Source organism: Chelonia mydas, chromosome 11 (genome assembly GCF_015237465.2).
Source record: "Chelonia mydas isolate rCheMyd1 chromosome 11, rCheMyd1.pri.v2, whole genome shotgun sequence".
Taxonomy (NCBI): domain Eukaryota; kingdom Metazoa; phylum Chordata; order Testudines; family Cheloniidae; genus Chelonia; species Chelonia mydas.
This window is the reverse complement of record NC_051251.2, coordinates 36,779,626-36,793,197: the sequence shown is the minus strand read 5'-3', so window position 1 is coordinate 36,793,197 and position 13,572 is coordinate 36,779,626. Positions and strand designations below refer to the sequence as shown.

At 46.4% G+C, this 13,572-nt stretch overlaps 1 protein-coding gene across 1 annotated transcript in view; it reads right to left on the bottom strand.

Moving 5' to 3' along the window:
• The window catches only part of XIRP2 (xin actin binding repeat containing 2), a 154,364-nt gene extending 147,184 nt beyond the window's left edge, over nucleotides 1–7,180 (bottom strand). The window contains exon 1 of the mRNA XM_007056607.4: nucleotides 6,537–7,180. Coding sequence (XP_007056669.3) covers nucleotides 6,537–6,689 — 153 coding nt within the window. The 5' untranslated portion in view covers nucleotides 6,690–7,180. The remainder of the gene's footprint in view (nucleotides 1–6,536) is intronic.
• Nucleotides 7,181–13,572: the final 6,392 nt, after the last annotated feature.

Here is a 13,572-nt window from a genome sequence, read left to right as displayed (position 1 = left end):
ATGTCAAGACCTTTTCAGACATGATGCTTCCCCCTAAAACTCTGTGAGTGACACTGCCGCCATCTCATCCTTGGGGCTCAACCTAGTCGAGACTTCCCACGCTCTGTGCCTGCGGGATTGGTGCAGTGGTGTCTGTGTGCCCCGCTCCTGCCAGCCACAAGCACCTCTCTTCACTGTGTGTGCTGCAGAACGAAAGGTTCTGTAACTCGTTGGCATGCTCCCTATGCAACACACACACTGCACAGCAAGGTAGATGCAACTAGCACAAGTGGGGCACACAGCCACACCCATTCCAACCACATGGGCAGGAGGAGGAGGAGGTACAACTACTTGATCTGAGCCCAAGAGGGTCAGATTGTTTTCTGACTCAACCAAAGCAGCCACTTTTAGTTTGGGTCCCACTGAGTTCAGGTCAGGTTGCAAGGCTCTAATTTAAAAATGATCCTAACCCAAATAACTCCAACAGAAAAAATTAAAGTATATGAAATATAGCTTGAAGATATTGGTCAAAATTTTCTGCCTCAGTGCACCATCTAAGCACTTCCCAAATCAATTAGGTCTGATTGGTGAGGTCCCTAGTGGACTTCATGAGTCTTCTGTTTGTCTCCCTTCCCTGGTAGATGACTATATTCTTAGGCCCTATGTGTATGTGGGTCTTTTTTCTCTTTTGCCCTTCCCATATTATTTTGTCTATGGTAGGAAAGTTTTGTCAAAGATGGAGAGTTTTTTGCAGTATTACCAGAAAGTGGTCAGACTCCAAATTAGTCTGATGTCCTCTGGAAGTATGTTTCAAAGACTAACCCGCCTGACCAAAAACAATTTGTCTCCAGCTCTTACGTGCTTCACCCTGACTTTTGATGGCTGGCTGTATTGTCCTAGAGGAGCATAACGTCTTGCTGGCTCATGAATGGAAATGTGGTTGCTGATGTCACTAGGTGCTGACCCAGTGATGGCCTTGAAAAGTATGATGCCCAAAGTTAGGAACCTAGATCCAGATTTAGGTACCTAATTTGATGTGGCCTGATTTTCAGAGGTTCTAATTACTTGCCACTCCTATTGAAATCAGTCAGAGTTGCTGGTGGTCATTACTTTGAAAAACAGACTAATCTGGTCTACCTGCCAAAATATTGATCTAGGTACCTAACTTCAAGCAATCATGTTTGAAAATTTGTCCATTACTTATATTTAATGTGCCTAAAATTCCCTCTTTTACCAGATCAGTTCCTTCCCTCTTCCTTAACATTGTGACTGCTGCGTTTTGTAACTCTTTACCTGCAACAATGCCTCAACTTTCATTTTTTATTATTTTAGAAAATCAAGAGTATCAAATACTCACCCCAGCTTTTTCAAGATACTATGAATAAACCACTGTCACTATGCAAGTTGTTTGAGCCAACACTTTTCACTTTCCTGGATATTTTTGCTGGTCTTCTTTACACGTAGATTTCACAATGCTTTTATATTTCCTTTAAGTGACTGATGTTTAGTTGACCATTCAAACAGTATAAAATCTGTGCATGGATTTGTTCTTACTGGCATTGGTGTCTCCTATCCCCTTTTTTCATAAGCCTGTTGTTTGTGTAAAAGGAAATAAATGAACTTTGTACAGTAAACTCATATCTGCTGGTTTAAGGACCCTAACTAGAAACAGATTTGTGTAAGAGCCAATTCCTACAGCCATTAATCAGGGTCAGATGCTTTCCATTCACACACAAAGTGTACATAAGGAAAACACATGCCTTCTAAGATGCACAGCACATCAAGAACTACTAGTTTATGATATCTTCCACTCATGAATGGCTTGACATCAGCTAGACTCTCTGGTATCAGCCCGTGATCAGGGAAACAAACAGGGAAGACCAAGAAAAAAGAAAAGGAGTACATGTGGCACCTTAGAGACTAACAAATTTATTTGAGCCTAAGCTTTCATGAGCTACAGCTCACTTCATCGGATGCATGTAGTGGAAAATACAGTGGGGAGATTTTATATACACAGAGAACATGAAACAATGGGTGTTACCATACAGACTGTAACAAGAGTGATCAGGTAAGATCAGGTTTCAGAGTAACAGCCGTGTTAGTCTGTATTCGCAAAAAGAAAAGGAGTACTTGTGGCACCTTAGAGACTAACCAATTTATTTGAGCATGAGCTTTCGTGAGCTACAGCTCACTTCATCGGATGCATACTGTGGAAACTGCAGAAGACATTATATGCACAGAGAAAATGGCCCAACTTGATGATCACTTTAGATAAGCTATTACCAGCAGGAGAGTCAGGTAAGATCAGCTATTATTAGCAGGAGAGCGGGGTGGGGGGAAGAGGGGGAAACCTTTTGTAGTGATAATCAAGGTGAGCCATTTCCAGCAGTTGACAAGAACGTCTGAGGAACAGTGTGGGGGGGAGGGGAAATAAACATGGGGAAATAGTTTTACTTTGTGTAATGACACATCCACTCCCAGTCTTTATTCAAGCCTAAGTTAATTGTATCCAGTTTGCAAATTAATTCCAATTCAGCAGTCTCTCGTTGGAGTCTGATTCTGAAGTTTTTTTTGTTAAAGAATTGCCACTTTTAGGTCTGTAATCAAGTGACCAAAGAGAGTGAAGTGTTCTCCGACTGGCTTTTGAATGTTATCATTCTTGATGTCTGATTTGTGTCCATTTATTCTTTTACGTAGAGACTGTCCAGTTTGGCCAATGTACGTGGCAGAGGGGCATTGCTGGCACCTGATGGCATATATCACTTTGGTAGATGTGAAGGTGAACGAGCCTCTGATAGTGTGGCTGATGTGATTAGGCCCTGTGATGGTGTCCCCTGAATAGATATGTGGACACATTTGGCAACGGGATTTGTTGCAAGGATAGGTTCCTGGGTTAGTGGTTTTGTTGTGTGGTGTGTGGCTGCTGGTGAGTATTTGCTTCACGTTGGGGGGCTGTATGTAAGCAAGGACTGGCCTGTCTCCCAAGATCTGTGAGAGTAATGGGTCTCATTCAGGATAGGTTGTAGATCCTTGATGATGCGCTGGAGAGGTTTTAGTTGGGGCTGAAGGTGATGGCTAGTGGCAATTCTGTTATTTTCTTTGTTGGCCTGTCCTGTAGTAGGTAACTTCTGGGTACTCTTCTGGCTCTGTCAATCTGTTTCTTCCTCAGCAGGTGGGTATTGTAGTTGTAAGAACGCTTGATAGAGATCTTGTAGGTGTTTGTCTCTGTCTGAGGGTTGGGGCAAATGTGGGTTGTATCATAGAGCTTGGCTATAGACAATGGATCATGTGGTGTGGTCTGGATGAAAGCTGGAGGCATGTAGGTAAGCATAGCAGTCAGTAGGTTTCCGGTATAGGGTGGTGTTTATGTGACCATCACTTATTAGCACCGTAGTGTCCAGGAAGTGGATCTCGTGTGTGGACTGGTCCAGGCTGAGGTTGATGGTGGATGGAAAATTGGTTGAAATCATGGTGGAATTCCTCAAGGGCTTCTTTTCCCACACGTCCAGATGTTGAAGATGTCATCAATGTAGCACTAGTAGAGTAGGGGCATTAGGGGACGAGAGCTGAGGAAGCGTTGTTCTAAGTCAGCCATAAAAATGTTGGCATACTGTGGGGCCATGCGGGTACCGATAGCAGTGCCACTGATTTGAAGGTATACATTGTCCTCAAATGTGAAATAGTTATGGGTGAAGACAAAGACTGGGAGTGGATGTTTCATTAAACAAAGTAACACTATTTCCCCATGTTTATTCCCACCGCCCCCGCACTCCCACTGTTCCTCACACGATCTTGTCAACTGCTGGAAATGGCCCACCTTGATTATCACTACAAAAGGTTTCCCCCCCTTCCCGCCTCCTCCCCCCTCTCTCCTGCTGGTAATAGCTCACCTTACCTGATCACTCTTGTTACAGTCTGTACGGTAACACCCATTGTTTCATGTTCTCTGTGTATATAAATCTCCCCACTGTATTTTCCACTGCTTGCATCCAATGAAGTGAGCTGTAGCTCACAAGAGCTTATGCTCAAATAAATTTGTTAGTCTCTAAGGTGCCACAAGTACTCCTTTTCTTTTTGCGGATACAGACTAACACGGCTGCTACTCTGAAACCAGGGAAGACCAAGCAAATCTCAAACCAAAAAAATATTCTCCCCAACCCTGCATACCTCTGCGCCTTCCAGCCCATCCTCTTTCCTCAGCAATAGGAGGACAATTTATAGCATATATTCCCACTGGCATATCAGCCCTGTACCACCCATCTCTCCATGGTCTCTGAAAACCATAAGGTAGTTATTGCTGTTTGGCACAGCAGTGTAAGAAAAAGAGCATGCTAGCGGCAGAAACTGTTACTGGTTCCTTCCACCAAGTGAAGCAGAGTATCACATTCTTGCAGCAGAAAGGAATGGGGAACAATATATTAGCCATCATTCTCCTCCTTGATTGTCCAACAGTGGGATAAGGGCCTTTCTGAATCTTTCCATTCTGTGATAATTGAAGGAAGCATATGCTTTCACAGATAAAACTTCCACTGACTTCAGCAATAACAAAAGTATTCCCTATTCTGATAAATTATTAAATACAATTAAACATAACTATTTGGAAAATCTAGTTTTTATCTCTAATTACAGAAGATGGCTTATAATATGTGCTCTACATTATGTTGACTGTATAGATTTACTCTTCCTTTGGGTGAAACTCACCACAGAAGAGAGACATAAGATTTTCTGCACTAGTCTAGGCACAGTCTGGTAAAAAAGGTGCCACTGGAGTACAATCAGGGATGGATCTCGGACCAGTCATCATGCAGCTTTAGTAGCCCTCACACCCCAGGGCCTGCAGCATATACTTCACCTAATATCCATATAGGCCGAGGCAGTAGTTATGGGGTGGATTTTAGTCCCCAGCCCCAAACATCTGCACACTTAATCTCCACAAAGTCTGTGTTGTTCAGACTTGATGTCTAAGTAGCATACACACATCAAGAAGGCAACTAACCAGGATGGGCAGGAATGGTGTCCCTAGCCTCTGTTTGCCAGAAACTGGGAATGAGCAACAGGGAATGGATCACTTGATGATTACCTGTTCATTCCCTCTGGGGCACCTGGCATTGGCCATTGTCGGAAGACAGAATACTGGGATAGGTGGACCTTTGGTCTGACCCAGTGTGGCCGTTCTTATGTTCTTCACTAAACATATTTGTTTTTCTTTTTTTTTAATTTTAAAACTGATATATGAAAACTCTGTGAGAAGGAAACTATAATACATTTTTGCCATATGCTGGACTATTTGCATTAATAGTTCTGTTAAGTGACCTTTATTTCATGTCTGTAGTGATAGTAACCACCAACATATGGCACATACTTTCTCCAACTCTCCAAATACAGACCCAGCCTTCTCTCCCCACCACCCTTAAGTCTTTCTTTTAATTTAATTGTGTTAAAACACATTCTTTCTGTCACAGAGTGACTTTGTTTGTTTTCTGTTCTGGTTGGAAAAGCTGAAAATCTTTTTCTGATTCCAGATTCCTAATTTGTCCAGAACCTTGGGAAAGTCACTTCACTTCTCTGTTAAATGGGACTAATGATACTGACCTTTGTAAAGCGCTTTGAGATCTATAGATGAGAGCGAGGTATTACTAAAAGAATTCATTGGCTGTCCAGGTGGGAAGTAAAGATCTCATGGAACTACTTGAAAAAAACCCTCTCAAACAGCCCATATTCTTTCTTTCAGTAAAAGTCATTAAAGAGCAAGGTAGCATGTGAACTATTGTTGAATGCACAGTGCCTACCTCATTTGCTACACAGTCCCTGTACTGCCTATCTAACTTATTATTGTAAAGCACCAAGGGACACCTAGAGTAGCAAAGGAGCTAATTAAGACAAATTCTATTCTATAAATAAAATTGCAAGTTAACAATGTACTGAGCATCCTTAGTAACTTTTCCCAATAACTTTTCATATCTATACTGTAGATGCTAGCATTAAAATTGCTTCACACAATGAATTCACATAATACATCAGAGATCCTAACTGTACCCTATCGATGCTTTAGTGTACTCATTGATCTTACCTTAATTTAATAAAATGCTTCATGTTCTATCACCTCATTTTCCCCCCCTTTCCCTTGCTGAGTTTTTGGCCACTGCTCCATCCCCCTCTGACACACAGACAATACTAATGTTCAGGTTTGGACTCAACATGGCAGAATCAATTAGAGTTCGAGCTCTTCCTCCATCCCTGTGCTGTGCATCGAGGCAAGGCAGAGGTCTGAGACCTTAGGTACCTTCAGCCACAAGGGGGAAAGGTCACATGCAAGATGGAAGAAGAACGGCCTCTGTGAAGTCCTTTACTCTAGTCCCCCGGGGCCCAGGTCAGTGCCCTTGGGTCTTGGTGGCTGTCTCCTTCCATTACTTGGACTATGGGCCGATCAAGCAGCTGGGAAGAAGCAGGCTTGGACTAGTGTGTGCAGCCCTCGCTTGAGTTCAGCGGCAGGCCCTGGCCTGGCTCAGGGGGGAGAGGGGATGCGCGCGTGTCTGGCACCGGCCGGTGGCTCTTACCTGCCTGACTCCCGCTGCCGCGCCGCTGGGGGCCTCAAACCTGCTCCTCAGCTCCTCCCAGGGGATGGGGAAGCGCTCTAGCCTGCGGCGGCCGTCCCGGGGCTCCTCCTTGGCCACTTCAGCCCCCACGCTGCCTGGCGGCGCTTTCTCCATGGCGCTGCTGCCGCCGCCGCGGCTCTTATCCGGCGGCCGGCTCTGAACTCGCCCCTCTTGGCCGCCAGCTGCAGCTGCTCGGGTCTCCTCCTCCCGCAGGGCGGCGGCGGCGGCCGCTGCTGGCGCGGGGCAAGCTCTCCTCCCCTCCGGGGTTTGCGAGCGCCTGCGGCGGCGGCCTCCCGCGGAGCCCCCCCGGGGACCGGCCCTCAGCGCATCGCCCGACTCCCACTGCTGCTTGAGGCGCTCCAGGGAGCCCTTCTGGATCGGGAACTTCGCCAGCTCCAGGGCGCCCTGCAAAAGCACCACGCGGCGGGGTCAAAACACTTGGCACCAACGCGTGAAGGACACACCTGCCCGCCCCAGGTCCGCGCCTAGCCCGGGAGCCTAGCGTGTGGTGGGACCCCCCAGGCGCAGCCAGACATGGTCCAGCCCAGGCTGCTCTGCGCCCCGAAGGTCAGGTCAGCCGAGAACGCCCTGGGAACTCTCCTTTGGAGGAGGGTAGGCGTTGGAAGTGCAGCGTCAGACGGTCAATGACATAAGCAACTTCCCAAGGGAAAGAAAGGTCCCAGCCTGCAGGAAACAGGCGCAGGAAAAGCCTATTGCCCCTCATTTCCTTAGATGCAGCACAGAGCCACTGAAGAACTGTTATGTGGAAACTCCTTATTGTTAAATGCTGGGAAAAGCATCACTAATAAGCTCAACTCTAAAAACAAATATTGCTCAGGTTCATGATCTGGAGCACTTCCAAGATTTCCTGGTCTAGAACAAAGCCCTATCATAAACACATCACTTGAAAATAAGTACATTATTTTTCACTGTGGTGCAACCACTCTGAATGGAGTCCCATCTGCAAACAAGTCTTTCAGTCAGACCCACATTCACAAAGGTATTGAGGGTCCTCACTTCCATTGACCAAAGCCACCTGTGCTTTCATAAATACCCTAGAATGATGCAGAGATATCAGCCACTAAATATTAGAAAGCAGTTATTTACACATTGGATTTGGATAACTATCCAGGACTGTTTAAGATACAGTAAATTAAAATCCCAAATGTATATAGCTGAACTTGCTAGAAGAATGGGGTGTGCACAAGTGCCTGGAGATGACTAGACACCAGTGGTGGGATTTTTGCAACCAAACAGATCTTGTGCCTTAAAAGTCTCCCTCTCCTGTGGAGGATTTCCTACCCAACACCGTGAATTCCACTGAATAACAGGCAGTTTCTTAAAAAAAAAAAAAAGGCATTACTTTCCCGCAGAACAGAAGGAATTGTCCAGCTCCGATGGATTTGGGAAAAGAAGGACCATTTTTGTTCATGCGAGGCCTGACTGGTCAGTAGCTGGAATTTAGCTTGAACAAAAGAAGTACAAAACCTTTGTACGCAACTTCATTAAAAATTTAGCACTAGAGACTTGCTAAAAGAAATGCAGACCTCAATATTTTAATGAGTAAGAGGGCTACTCTGGGCTGGATTCCTACTTCTGCACGATCTAGGCTGAAAAACTGCAATACTAAATTCATCTAGAGCCGTGTCTCTCCTTGGCAGACACCACTGGCAAGACTTGGATAGAGCCCTACTACACACTTTAAAAGAGGCCCTTCTCCTCTTTGGTACCTCTGCCCCTATAGCCATAGTTGAGTGCAAGATGCATTAATTTGGACCCATAAAGGTGAAGATGTCCCTTTTATATTTCAGTAGTTTTGTAAAGCGGTAGGAGGGATGTAAAAGGTGTCTTATTAACTGTCACAACTGATGATGGTGATCTCATCAGGATGGTTAATAAGAGAGTCGACTCAAGGCCACTGTCCATGTTAATATAGGATGCATCTTTAGTCAAGAGAACTTTTACTTTTCACTGTACATACAGTTAGAACTGCCAGAGACACAGACCACTATGACCTTTCAATTTGCCAGTTATTGCATCTGTGGCTGGGAGGGTGTTACTTGAACAGAGAAAGGTAGTTGAAAAATATGTACAACTTCATGCCTGCTCTGCAGATTGAAAGGAGAAATTAAAAAGATTATACCTATTTGTTCCATTTGTCTAATAATTTCCTGTTCAACTCATTGCTGTTGGAATATCTGAAGTTCTATAAGTTTACATAGGGGGTGGGCAAGCAATGTGTAATTAAATATATCTCAGATAGTGACACTGTTACTACAAACTTAGCTCAAAGACCCTATGAGAAATGGACATGAGTCACTAAACGCTCTTTCTAAATTAGTACAACCAATGAATGATCAACAAAGATACATTTTACTAAATATATCAATGAATGCATGTTCAGCCAAAGTACTGAAGTCACTATGTACTATAAATAAATAAAAAGAAAGTTATATCTTTTCCTTTTAAAGAGTACAGGTCAAGTAAAGATCAAACAGGGACTGTCCTATATTTTAGATGATTGAGTTAAGAGCAGCAAGTGACAACTGACAGTATAAAATGGCTGAGTCTAAGCCCTGGTCTACACTACAAGTTTAGGTCAAATTTAGCAGTGTTAGATCGATTTAACCCTGCACCCGTCCACACAACGAAGCCACTTTTTGTCGACTTAAAGGGCTCTTAAAATCAATTTCTGTACTCCTTCCCAACGAGGGGATTAGTGCTGAAATTGACATCGCCAGGTCAAATTTGGGGTAGTGTGGATGCAATTCGACAGTATTGGCCTCTGGGAGCTATCCCAGAGTGCTCCATTGTGACCGCTCTGGACAGCACTTTCAACTCAGATGCACTAGCCAGGAACACAGGAAAAGCCCCAGGAACTTTTGAATTTCATTTCCTGTTTGGCTAGTGTGGCGAGCTCATCAGCATACGTGACCATGCAGTCCCAAAATCGCAAAAGAGCTCCAGCATGGACTGAATGGGAGGTACTGGATCTGATTGCTGTATGGGGAGATGAATCTGTGCTATGAGAACTCCGTTCCAAAAGACAAAATGCCAATATATTTGCCAAAATCTCCAAGGGCATGATGGACAGAGGCTACAACAGGGACCCTCAGCAGTGCCGTGTGAAAATTAAGGAGGTCAGGCAAGCCTACCAAAAAACCAAAGAGGCAAACGGCTGTTCCAGGTCAGAGCCCCAGACATGCCGCTTCTGTGATGAGCTGTATGCAATTCTAGGGAGCGCCCCTACTACTACCCCATCCCTGTCCATGGACACCTGCAAGGGGGGAGTCTCATGCAACAGGCATGAGGATTTTGGGGATGAGGAAGATGAGGAGGATAGCGCACAGCAGGTAAGCAGAAAAAACCATTCTCCCTGACAGCCAGGAACTGTTTATCACCCTGAACCCAATACCCTCCCAACACTCCCAAGGCGGGCTCCCGGACCATGAAGCCGGAGAAGGCACTTCTGGTGAGTGTACCTTTGTAAATATAATATATGGTTTAAAAGCAAGCGTGTTTAATGATTAATTTGCCCTGAAGGCTTGGGATGCATTTGCGGCTAGTACAGCCCCTCCTTTTAAATGGCCAACCCAACAGGTGCTTGGTATGGGAAAGGAGGACGCTGCTGTTTGAAACCATTCCCACATTGTTATGAAGGTTGAAGAAGCCGAAAGACTGTGGCTTATCATGGCTGCCTGCAAGTCGAATTCTGTTGACTGGCCCTGCATGTGTGACCTCTCATACCAAACTGGCAGGCCCTCAATATAAGAGGCAAAATGCAACCTTGTACTGAAAGCACGTGTGCTATGTAATGTTAACGGCTTGGTTCACTGTGAAAGAGTCTACCCATTGTTCTCTAAAATGTGTCTTTTTAAAGACTAATCTCCCTTTTTTCCCTCCGGCAGCTGCAAATGTTTCAACGCTCCCCCTATCATCTCTGTCCCAGCGGCTAACACAGAAAAGAAGTCGAAAAAAACGCACTCGCAATGAAATGTTCTCTGAGCTCATGCAGTCCTCCTGCACTGAAAGAGCTCAGCAGAATGCGTGGAGGCAAACAATGTCAGAGTCCAGGAAAGCAGAAAATGAACGCGAGGACAGGAGGGATGAGCAAGATGAGAGGCGGGCAAGATGAAAGGTGGCGGCAACACAATGTGGGGAGGCAGGATGCAATGCTGACGCTACTGGGGAGATCAAATTGATATGCTCCGGCGTCTGGTGGAGCTGCAGGAAAGGCAGCAGGAGCAGAGACTGCTGCTGCAGCCCCTGTGTAACCGCCCGCTCTCCTCCCCAAGTTCCATAGCCTCCTCACCCAGATGCCCAAGAACGCCGTGGGGGGGGCTCCCTCCGGGCACCCAACCACTCCACCCCAGAAGACTGCCCAAGCAACAGAAGGCTGACATTCAGTAAGTTTTGAAGTGCACTGTGGCCTTGTCCTTCCCTCCTCCCCTCCTCCCCCACCCCTCCCGGGCTACCTTGGCAGTTATCCCCCTATTTGTGTGATGAATTAATAAAGAATGCATGATTTTGAAACAACAATGATTTTATTGCCTCTGCAAGTGGTGATCGAAGGGGGGAGGGCCATTGGCTTACAGGGAAGTAGAGTGAACCAAGGGGGCGGGTTTTCATCAAGGAGAAACAAACAGAACTGTCACACCATAGCCTGGCCAGTCATGAAACTGGTTTTCAAAGCTTTTCTGATGCGCAGCATGCCTTGCTGTGCTCTTCTAATCGCCCTGGTGTCTGGCTGCGTGTAAGCAGTTGCCAGGCGATTTGCCTCAACCTCCCATCCCGACATAAACGTCTCCCCCTTATTCTCACAGATATTGTGGAGCACACAGCAAGCAATAACAATGGGAATATTGATTTCGCTGAGGTCTAACCAAGTCAGTAAACTGTGCCAGCGTGCTTTTAACCGTCCAAATGCACATTCTACCACCATTCTGCACTTGCTCAGCCTATAGTTGAACAGATCCTTACTACTGTCCAGGGTGCCTGTGTATTGCTTCATGAGCCATGGCATTAAGGGGTAGGCTGGATCCCCAAGGAGAACTATAGGCATTTCAACATCCCCAACAGCTATTTTCTGGTCTGGGAAGTAAGTCCCTTCCAGCAGCTGTTCAAACAGACCAGAATTCCTGAAGATGCGAGCGTCATGTACCTTTCCCAGCCATCCCACGTTGATGTTGGTGAAACGTCCCTTGTGATGCACCAGTGCTTGCAGCACCACTGAAAAGTACCCCTTGTGGTTTATGTATTGGCTGCCAAGGTGGTCCGGTCCCAAGATAGGGATATGCATTCTGTCTATCGCCCCACCACAGTTAGGGAACCCCACTGCAGCAAAGCCATCCACTATGACCTGCACATTTCCCAGAGTCACTACCCTTGATAGCAGCAGCTCAGTGATTGCGTTGGCTACTTGGATCACAGCAGCCCTCACAGTAGATTTGCCCACTCCAAATTGATTCCCGACTGACCAGTAACTGGCGTTGCAAGCTTCCAGAGGGCTATCGCCACTCGCTTCTGAACTGTTAGGGCTGCTCTCACCTTGGTATTCTTGCGCTTCAGGGCAAGGGAAAGCAAGTGTAAGCAGTGTCAGGATGAGCTCCACCCTGACATCTGGTGGTGAGGTGTGGCAAGTGTGGAAAAAAACTTCAGGGGCCGATCTCATTTGCATAGGCACACCCACCCCGCCTAGACTGAGGCCATAGCTGCCCTAATGGTCACTTTGGCTGCTGTGGGATCCCTAGTGTCTCTGTTATTGGGGCAGGAAGAATAAATTGTTATTACCCTGATTATGGGAACTGTGCTTGGAACTGTACTTGGCCTTTTGTTATGATGGAGGGACTCACCATCAACTAAGTAGCACTCGCTAGGCAAGGGTCATGGGTTCCAAAACTGTGTGAATAGAGAGAGACTTGAGACAGGTATTAGTACCTGGTGGTGTGAGCCCCTTTGTGAGGGCCTGAAGCACCAATTACACCTCTGTCTCTCTCCACTGTGGAATGTCAGAACTAATTTTGGGTCTATTAAGAGTCTTGCTACAGGTACTGTGCTGCATTCACTTTGGCCTTATGGTGCACCAGCACTAAGGCTCCGACTACTATGAGCTGAAATCACTGAGAGCTGAAATCACTGAGCACTGTGTCAAGTAGTGGGGAGCTGGAAGATCTAGAGTGCAGTGGTGCTGTTCGTGGCTAGGGTGCAGAGCGGTTCGTGAGATGGCGAGCTGTGCAGAGTGGAGCCGTTCGTGAGACAGCGAGCTGAGCAGAGCTGTTCGTGAGACAGCGAGCTGTGCAGAGCAGAGCCGTTCGTGAGACAGCGGTGTGTTCGTGAGACGGCGAGCTGAGCAGAGCTGTTCGTGAGACGGCGAGCTGTGCAGAGCGGAGCCGGTCGTGGTGGAGCAGAGCCATTCGTGAGACAGCGTAGCAGAGCAGAGCCCTGTGGGCAGTCAGCTTCAGGACACGTAAGGTGCCCCTTACCCCTTTCCCCCACACACAGGCACATTTTAGCCAGACTGGGGAGTAACACTATGCAGATGAACTTTTGAACTCTGGGGCTGGACTTTTTGGACTTTGGGTGATTTGTGGATTGCTGGACTCAAGAGACGTTTGGGTGCTGGGACTCAAGAACCCGTGGGAAAGGGGCATGCCCCAATTTGCTTGGGGTGGGTTTTTTTTGCTCATGGGTTGTGTTATGAATCCTGTTGGTGGTGTTTCCCCAACATGATGCCACATTGTTTCTCTCTGTTATTAAAAGGCTTTTTGCTACACTCAGACTCTGTGCTTGCGAGAGGGGAAGTATTGCCTCTTGAAGGCGCCCAGCGGGGGTGGTATATATTTGTCCCAGGTCACTGGGTGGGGGCTCGAGCCGGTTTGCATTGTGTTATTGGAATGGATCCCCTAGATATTGAACCCAGCCCTTGTTGCTGCCAACTCTGATGGGCAGAAGGGTTACACAAGTCAGAAAGTTCCATGAGAGTGCGAAAGGTTCTCAG